This window comes from Rhamphochromis sp. 'chilingali' (assembly GCF_963969265.1).
Source record: "Rhamphochromis sp. 'chilingali' genome assembly, chromosome: 3".
Classification (NCBI taxonomy): domain Eukaryota; kingdom Metazoa; phylum Chordata; class Actinopteri; order Cichliformes; family Cichlidae; genus Rhamphochromis; species Rhamphochromis sp. 'chilingali'.
The window spans coordinates 39,526,648-39,535,819 of NC_137931.1; the positions used below are offsets into that span (position 1 = coordinate 39,526,648).

At 45.4% G+C, this 9,172-nt stretch overlaps 1 protein-coding gene across 5 annotated transcripts in view; it reads right to left on the bottom strand.

Moving 5' to 3' along the window:
• The window catches only part of LOC308394424 (uncharacterized protein), a 39,844-nt gene extending 31,557 nt beyond the window's left edge, over positions 1-8,287 (bottom strand). The window contains exons 1-4 of one of the 5 annotated variants that reach the window (XM_080878754.1): positions 7,724-8,251; positions 7,315-7,580; positions 5,694-5,795; positions 3,554-4,726 (exon numbers count right to left, since the gene is read on the bottom strand). In XM_080878754.1, coding sequence (XP_080734880.1) covers positions 4,654-4,726; positions 5,694-5,795; positions 7,315-7,580; positions 7,724-7,762 — 480 coding nt within the window. In that variant the 5' untranslated portion in view covers positions 7,763-8,251 and the 3' untranslated portion in view covers positions 3,554-4,653. Of the gene's footprint in view, positions 1-3,553 lie in introns of those variants that run through there. The other 4 variants (XR_013971211.1, XR_013971212.1, XR_013971213.1 and 1 more) reach the window with 4 other exon arrangements.
• Positions 8,288-9,172: the final 885 nt, after the last annotated feature.

Sequence of the window (9,172 nt, forward strand, 5' to 3'; positions counted from 1 at the left end):
GCCCCTCCACCACAACAATCCACACATTATTGAGCCATTAACACTGACCTCTGGCTTTATGGACAACCCAGACCTCTCATAGGCCAGAGGGGGGCTTAGGGGATGAGAGTGGGGGAGATAACACAGTAGAAGCTTTGTGAGATAAAACAAAAGCTGTGTTCAATTAAAAATCAGCTGAGCATCATTGCTGCTTCTTTGCTCTTTTAAAGTGGCTATGGAAGTTTGCCAAAGCAGTACTGTATTGTGCTAAGAAACAATCTGATTGGCTGCTCGTTTTTCTTCTTCTTCATCTTTTTTGGCCAGCTTTAAAAAGTGATTTAATTCATTTAAAAAAAAAACTTTTATTTAAAGTTTAAGAGTTGATAATGGTGTCCTTCCCAGCCCAAGAAGATCCTGACCTGAACAGTTTTAGGCCAGATGTACTGATGTGTCCTTTGTTTTAAATCTGGCAGACCTCAAGCAAACGCTCCAGTTTCTAATGGGTAAAAGAGCATTCAGGTCAGAGGTCAAGGGTGATGGGGTCAGAACCTTTACTGTGGGAATTATTGCCATGGGAACTGCAATGTCCCAAGGGCTAAACGATTTCCTGTTTGTTCTGGAGCGTGTCTGAAAAGACAGGATAGACATAGTGATCTAAATCGCTAAATTCTGTTTTGAATTCACCTCCAAACAGGAACTGGATCAAACCCTAAGCTTGATGCTCCTTTGCAACCCACCCTTCAGCAGGGAGACCAACCCACCAAGCAAAGCAGCTGTACTCAAACTTTATCACTGTTTAAGACAGTAAAGTAGTGAGAAAACTACACAACCATGCAACAAGAGGAAACAGTGGTTTGGAATATGAATGTAAGCATAATGTGCTTTTGCATATTTAAAGTATGTGTGGTATTCTTCAAGTCATCAAGGCAGAGGAGAGCTGTATGCATCTATCCTGCATTTACTTCCCGCAGAAAAGACTACAAAAGAAAAGCTGCTGATTCAGAATAATTTAGGCTGATTGGTGCATCCATAGTGATATCACATGATTGGACGATTAATATCTGAGAACCATAATTGATGAAACGCCACTTTGATAAAGTCTAGAAGTCAGGATCAACAATTGAATGTGTTAAGTACTTGCACTGCTAAAAGCATTAATGCATCCAGGTCGAGTTCTCGTTAAATGACACCGCATACACTGTTTGGTCCAAAGACTACAATCTAAAGCTAGAAGCTGATTTAGCTGAAGTATGGAATACCACTGACAATGGGCAGAACACATCCTGTCATCACATACGAAGTGAACATACAGCAAGCATGCATTTGCGTTCCCCTTCTTTGATTTGGTTTATATACTCTGAGTTTTTGTGTTGGGAAATTGAGAGGAGGATTTGTTTTTGTAGTGTGAGTCACATGGACAAAAGGGTAACCAAACACAAAACCTCAGTGAGGAAGTCTTAAGACACAAATGAGACATTCCAGCATAGGTTGTTTAATTGTACATTCTCATTTCAGTGCACTGCTGTTGCCAACTGCCTGAGATGTTTTGCAACAACAATGATGGATTTCCCTGACCAGCAGCTGGTGTCCATGCTTAATCTTCCACCTCTGTGTTTAGATAGCAGAGTTATTGTGAAACTGGGAAAAATTCTGAACATAGTCTTCAAAAGCCAACAAAAACTACAAAACATGCTGGCTTTAATTAAACTAGAGTGGTTGTAAAAACGCTGCACTGTCTGGTCAGTGAGATTTGAGAAGATCCTGTCTCAAATCTCACTGGGGCCCACTGGGGTTTCCTCAGGTAAATGTCAGGGTCTCATTTTTTGCTGTGTTTAGGAAATTTTTACTTCTGGGGTTTTAGGTGAAATCCTGTTGTAAAGATTGCACAGCTTTGTGAGTGCAGAGGACAATGCCTGTGTCTAGATGCCTGTGCACAAATTAGTACACACACTAAATGTGCATACACATGTGGATGTGAATGTGTATTGTTTTCCTCAGTATGAAAGTCTCTTATTTGTTCAGTTACAGATGCCAGAGAATAAGGATTGGCATTGTCTTTTAGCTTAAATTGTTTTAGATGTGCACTATCCCTGTTTGTCAAAAATGCATTAGGCCTGTCATTTCCTGTGAATTCAGCCCACAATTTTATAAATATTTAATTTATTAATTACCTTAATTTATTTACCTGTATATTTATCGGTGCAGGAATACCTTTCATTATTTGAAACTACGTTGCAAATTCAGCATTATGCAGCAGCAGCCATGCCTGATACATTAATTTTAATATGAAATGGATGGCATCAATACTAATTATTTTAAGATGATGTAAAGGTTTTATTGATGCCCCACAGAAAGACTGATGGGCTGAATTAGTGTTTAAAGGCCCGCTATATATTTATGAGGTTTAAATGAGGATCCAAAGCAAACTGCCTTGTGCACTTATTTCCAGTAGACGCCACTCTGACTCACACACCAGCAAGTTCCATTCATGCTGCCTTCAGGGCTCATTGACAGGTGCAGATGCACACACACGCATGCACACATGCACTGCAAGCTCAGCTGTTGCAAAGAGCAGTGGTTTATGTCAGTCAACATCGTCTGCAGGCATTCATTCTAGAAGGCATTCAATTCCAAGTCACTCTTGGATTGCTCTCCTTGGAGAAGTTTAGTCAGCTCAGCCATCAAACCTCATTCTGACCCATGTGGAAATAGCTCATCAATAATCCTGAAACTTCTGTCACTGAAGGGAATCCAAGGTCCATGCATGCGTAATCAAGAGTGTTCGACACACCTATTTACCTCATCTGCTCCCTGAGTGTCATGACAGTAACAGCAACAATGTGTGGCTTGGACTATGGGCCAGGTCTCCTCTGAGTCACCCCATGGACGAAATCATAGTGTCTCCTGCAACCATCAAAAACACATTACTTTAGATCCAGGGTGACTGCTGTGATGTTGTATTCATGTGGACTGATTCTGACAGATTCAGAGTCAGTACAGATCCAGATTGTATGGACTTAAGTGTGCCAGGCACGCACACCTTCTCCACTTACTCCTGGGTTAAAGTTCAGTAATGTAGGCAATGCTTTGATCCTCAAACCCGGTCGCTATAAATGATAGTGACAACGACTCCTCCAAATCCTGCCAGCCTGCAGTGTTGCCAGGTACAAGTAGCAGATACTACGTACGCTATAGCTACACACCTGTCTCCCTGCTCATTGAGTGAAACAGGATAATGTTCTTTCCAGTATGATTAACGGCTGCAGCTCTAAACTTGGTGTGCATCTATTTTTGAGAAGGGAGTGGCTGAATATGTGAAGAGACAAACTAAGAGGTTAAGCTAGAAGTACTGTAACAGAACTGCAATTAGATCTGTCCTCTCTGTATCTTTTAGCTTATTTGTGTTCATGCAGATACTTAAAGTATGTGTTTGGAGTGATCCATCCATCCTCTAAGAAAACTTCTTCATGAAAACATGAACCAGTTTTGTTGAAAAAACTGACAACAGCTGGAGCTGGCACTTGAAGCTGGTTCCAAAAGTCAAAAGTCAGTGACCACAGAATTCATTGTTAAAATGCTTTACTAAAAAGAGTTTATTGAAAAAGCCCTTACACAGACTGGTACACAAAATCAGTTTTGGTCTTCATGCATAAAGTTAGATGGGAAAGTGATGGAAGGTACATTCATTCAGCCTCATCATCAGCCTAGTAGTAGTTCTCACTACTTTATAGTTTACTGGCAGTGAGGATAGTTCCTGTGAATCAACTTTTCCCACTCAATAAGATTTACAAGCACAGAAACCATACGTAGAGTACTAATGAAAATAAAGACTGTTACAAAAAAGTGCTTTATCACCAAGTTTTACCACAAAAACACAAAACGGTGAAAAGTCCATGACCCAGTTTTCCATAAAATATGAGGAGGAGGACAAAGAAGCCAGAGATCAGCGTAAAGCCAAGTGAAATCATGCCTAAGTTCCTTTGACATGAAGTGGTCTAAATCCAAATCCAGCATGTGGATTGATTTCAATACAGGCATCACATATGTTACCATGTCTGTGTTATGCATCTGATTTCAGCCTAGCCATTCATGTATCCATCCTTTATTTATTACCCATGCACTGATCATGTTCAGGGTCACCAAGTGGGTTGGAGCCAATCCTAGCATGCATTAGGTGACAGGGTGAGTACACCCAGGATGGATTATCAGTGAGTCTGAGGATGTGCATATAGAAAGTGCCACATTAGATCACTGCTGGGCCTCAGCAGGCCTTCTGCGTAGAGTTTGCATGTTCTCCATGTGTTTGCATGGGTTTCTTCCAGGTCCTCAGATTTCCTCCCACATGGAGGTTTAGTGAACTGGAGACTCTAAAATATCCTCCTGTAGGTGTGAACAGAGCTCCCAAACATTACGCTGAAAAGTTAAACCAGGTCAGTTGCTCTTCTGAGAACTAATTAATTTTCACAAACATTGGTGACACAAATGTGCCACTGATGAGGCCTTGGTCAGGGAATGGCCATGATTCCCGTAAGTGTTTTGAAACCACCTGCTGCTGCCAAATATCCCACCACCAAAGACAGCTGTGTGGATGTGCAGGCCTTACCTATTCATGTTTATGTGCGTGCATGTGGCTTTGCACTTGCTTTTGTGAAAGTCTGTCTAAGAGTATCCAGCTCACACATTCCACTTAGATAGAGTCAGTGCTTTGGAGGAGACCCTGCTGCCTGGACTATCGAGTGTGTCAGAACTGTGAGGGAAACAAGAGAAGAAAAAAAGAAAGTGAGCGAGGCTGGCTTTCAGTGGAGCAGTTGGTCATATGCCACACACACACAAACATAAAGCCCCCCTACAAAAACTTAGCTGGATCCTGGAGGCAATTTCCTCCTTTGGTTTACCCAGAAATCATGTAATAACTAGAGGACAGCCATTATTTGCCTCTGACACATGTACAGGTGGACTCCCCCACTGAGGACCCCCAGCCCTGAGCCCAGAGGACTTCTCTTGAAAACCTCTTTCTGATCCCATTGCTCAAACCAGCGTTGGTCTCTCAGAAGCCCTTGGCCTGGGAGGCCTGATTACACGGGGGCTCAGAAGCGGATAAAGGGGCTGGATCTCCAGTATTATTGTGTATGTGCATGTGGTAAACTACAACACTGGTCTCCACATGTGTTCATAATGAAAGATTCTTATTACCTTATTACATCAAGGTCAGCATTCGTCATTATTTTCAGCTTATCTGGAAAAATCACATTCATCCCCAACAATGTCAAGCAAAGCACAGAAGCCACAGAAAGTGCAGCTTGCACTGTAGCAATATAGGGATCAGAGTCACAAGATGTTAAGTGAAGGACACGTTCATGGGGATTCTACGTCTATAGTAAGACTTCCTGACAAACTTGCAATTGATCACACTCCAAGCATTCAAGCGATGTTGAGGCCTCTGAAGTAATGAGTCCCTGGGTGGTTGGCAATCCAGCTTTCACAGTGCATTTGGAGTTTAAAATGTTCAGAGCTGCACAGCCAGCCTGTTTCTGAACCCAGTGGCATTAGCATAATGTTGAACGATTTCAGCATATCTGAAAAGTCAACAGGGATTTTTCAACTTATAGTGAACTTTTGAACTCTTGTTACCTTGAATTTTTCTCCTATCCACCTCTGGTTGTGTGTGTGCGCACACACTTATTCACGCACATTCACAAACTCTGGTTTCCTACCTGCCAATTGACTCTCCAACATCTAACCAAAGAGCCAAACCGCAGCACAGCAGCACGTTCTCCTCCCGGGAGTGTTGGTCTTTGATCTGCATGTTGTTGCAGCTCATGGGGAACATAGACACAGACAGAACCCAGAACAGGATTTTTCTTCATGTTTTTACAGCCCTGTGAGAGAGACAGGATTCTTCCAACATCAGTCTGCTGCTCTATTATAAAGCATATGAGTATGACACCAAAATGAATTCCAGTTAAGTTAGAAAACATCACAAAAGTCAAATGTAACTATATATCAGAGGACTATGTCATATTCATTTCCAGTTTTATTTCACACATAAAGTCCACTGTTCCTATCACTTCAGTCTTTTATCCTCTTTTATTGGTTAAACTCAAGTCGTAAATCATCGGTTAATTTGCAGACGCAGATTTCGTAACATTACCCTTAAAATAAATTTTATGACCTTTGACCATAAAGGAGAACCGAAAGGAGGACGATAAATGGCATCAAATTATATATTCTGAATGCTTTAAGTGTAACTTAATGCATCTAGGCTTGAGGCTCCTATGTTGGACATTACATCACCTAATTAATGTGGGCAAAACCGTGCTGCATGCTCACTAATGTGACAGCTTGATGACTGTGTTCATGCATGCGAGTTCTGGGTGTGTCGAGTAGATTGGCTCCAGCTGAGACCTTGAGTGCTACAACTTATATAATACGGTGGTAATGATGTTATTCATATCGTTGATCTGCTCAAGTTTCATTTGAAAGTGAAATTTAAAAAAAGCACGAGTATCTTAAACTAATAAAAGGCAGGAATCGTGACGTCTCACAAAGACATGTTTCACTTTGGATGTCGTGGTCTGGGTGGTTTTCCACAGCATCAGCTCCTCCCCACTGGGTGGAGTCTTTGTTGTTCCTCACCTGATGGCAATCGGACCAGCAGTATTTATGACCGGCGCACTCAACTGGTCTTCGCCAGATTATCTGCCAACTTTACCGCGAAAACCCACTTACCAAGCTCTCCTGGAAACCAGTTTGCTGCCGCCGGTAATCCCTCTCCGTGTCGGAGCTGCCATTCTTTCCTGCCTGCCTCCCTGCATTGCATGCAGTACCCACCTGGACCTCTCCTGCCTCCCCCCTCCACGCAACCCTCACCTGCAAGTTTGTAAGACAGCTCAGTGTACTATCCTTAGATTCACTCGCAGCTCTCTGTGGGATTCCCCTGACTGCTCTCTCCTCTATTTCAGTGCCCTGGCCCGCCACAGTTTCCCCTGCCCAGTACCTGCACTCAGTTATCCCTGCCGTCTAGTTATCATCACAGTATCTTCTCTCGCCTCAGACATCTAGTTTATGTTCACTGATTCTAGTCTGCACTTTCTGTTAGCCTTTGAGCATTGTAAAATAAATATCTCTTTTCGTTACACCTCACCCCTGGCCTCCGGTTTTGAATCTGCACTTGAGTCCCTTCCATTTCCACGGGCCACTGCGCCTGACAGTATAATCTGGCCAGTGTATGGACTCAGCGGATCAAATCCGGACCGCCGTCTCAAAACAGGGCGCCATTCTTGGCACTCACGAGGACGCGCTCCAGTTTCTCCTGGCGAAGGTTAACTCACTCACCGACGAGCAGGAGAAGATGCAGTCCGCGGTTCAGACCCTTCAGTCGGCCACTGCCCCGGAACCCGAACCCGTTCCCGGTACGTCGGCATCGGTATCCGCGCCGCCGCCGCTTCAGCCCGCTGCGGGTCCTGAGCCCCTGCAGACGCCGATGTTCCGCGATGCCGCCTCCCCGGAGCCGGAACCTTTTTCTGGCGGCCGGGGGGGATGTAGTGGTTTCCTCCTTCAGTGCGAGCTAGCGTTCGGGCGCTCACCCCACTCGTTTGTTTCTGAAACCGTGCGGATTTCTTATTTAGTCGGGAAACTGCGCGATCGCGCCCTTACATGGGCAGAGGCTTATCTAGCTAGACATCCGTTACCGACTTGTCATTATGACGACTTTCTGAGTGAGTTTAAGAAGACTTTCGCTCACCCGACCTCTGAACGCAGTTCGGCGCGGAAGCTGTTGCATCTTCGTCAGGGACGGCGGAGCGTTGCGGACTTCCTGATCGATTTCCGCATCGCCGCCGCCGAGGCGGGCTGGTCTGATCGGGCTCTACACGGGGTGTATTTGCACTCCCTCAACGATGAGATGAAGGACCACCTGGCCTCCCGGGACGAGCCCGCTAATTTTGAGGAGCTGGTTTCCCTCACACTTCGCATTGACAGCAGGTTGCGGGAGCGAGAGTGGGAGAGGGACTACAGCTCCCGTCAGTCCTTGCGGCGGTCATCTCCGGTCGTTTCTCTCCCGCCACCGCTTCCGGTTCAGCCGTCCGCTCCCTTTGCTGGCACGGGGGGTGGTGAACCGGAACCGGAACCCATGCAGATCGGGCGTTACCAGCTGACGGTGGAAGAGAGAGAGAGGCGTCGCCGTTCACACTCTTGCTTTTATTGTGGCTCCGGTGAGCATTTGATTTCTTCCTGCCCTAAGAAGGGAAAAGAGACCGCCCGCCGGTAGATCCGGGGGTACGGGTGGGCGGTACCAGGGTTAACGCCAAGCCCCGATTTTTGCTTTCTGTGACACTCGGTCAGGGAGCCCACGTCTCATCAGCGCTGGTTGATTCAGGGGCCGAGCAAAGTTTGATTGACAGGGGATTTGCTGAACAGCTTCAGATCCCTCTTTTTGAGTTAAATCCGTCTATTCCAGTTAGGGCATTAAACGATCAGGTCTTTTCTTACATCACTCATCGCACTGCACCGGTTACCTTGATCACTTCCGGCAACCACAGAGAAACACTGATCTTTTACACCTCACAATCCCCTGACACGCCCATAATTCTAGGTTTCCCATGGCTAAGGCATCATAATCCTCACCTGGATTGGGTGGGACAGAGGGTCGTGAGTTGGAGCCCATATTGTCACGCAAACTGTCTCGTCTCAGCTGCCCCACCAGGGGCCACCGAGCCCTCAAGCAAGGAGAACTGCACCCCTGACCTCTCTGCGGTTCCCCCCGAATATCATGACACATCTGAAGTTTTTAATAAAGATAAGGCACTGTCCCTGCCACCCCATCGCCCTTACGATTGTGCCATTACCTTGTTTTCCGGCTCCACGTTACCTTCCAGCCGCCTCTACAACTTGTCACGCCCTGAACGGGCTGCCATGGAAAAATACATCAGAGACTCACTGGCAGCTGGACTCATCAGACCATCAACTTCCCCTGTGGGAGCTGGCTTCTTCTTCGTGGGTAAGAAAGATGGCACACTCCGCCCATGCATTGACTTTCGGCCCCTTAATGACATCACGGTTAAAAACAAATACCCATTACCACTCATCAGCTCTGCTTTTGAGCCCCTCCATGGGGCCACCATTTTTACCAAACTGGATCTCAGGAACGCATATCACCTAGTCAGAATCAGGGAGGGGGATGAGTGGAAAACTG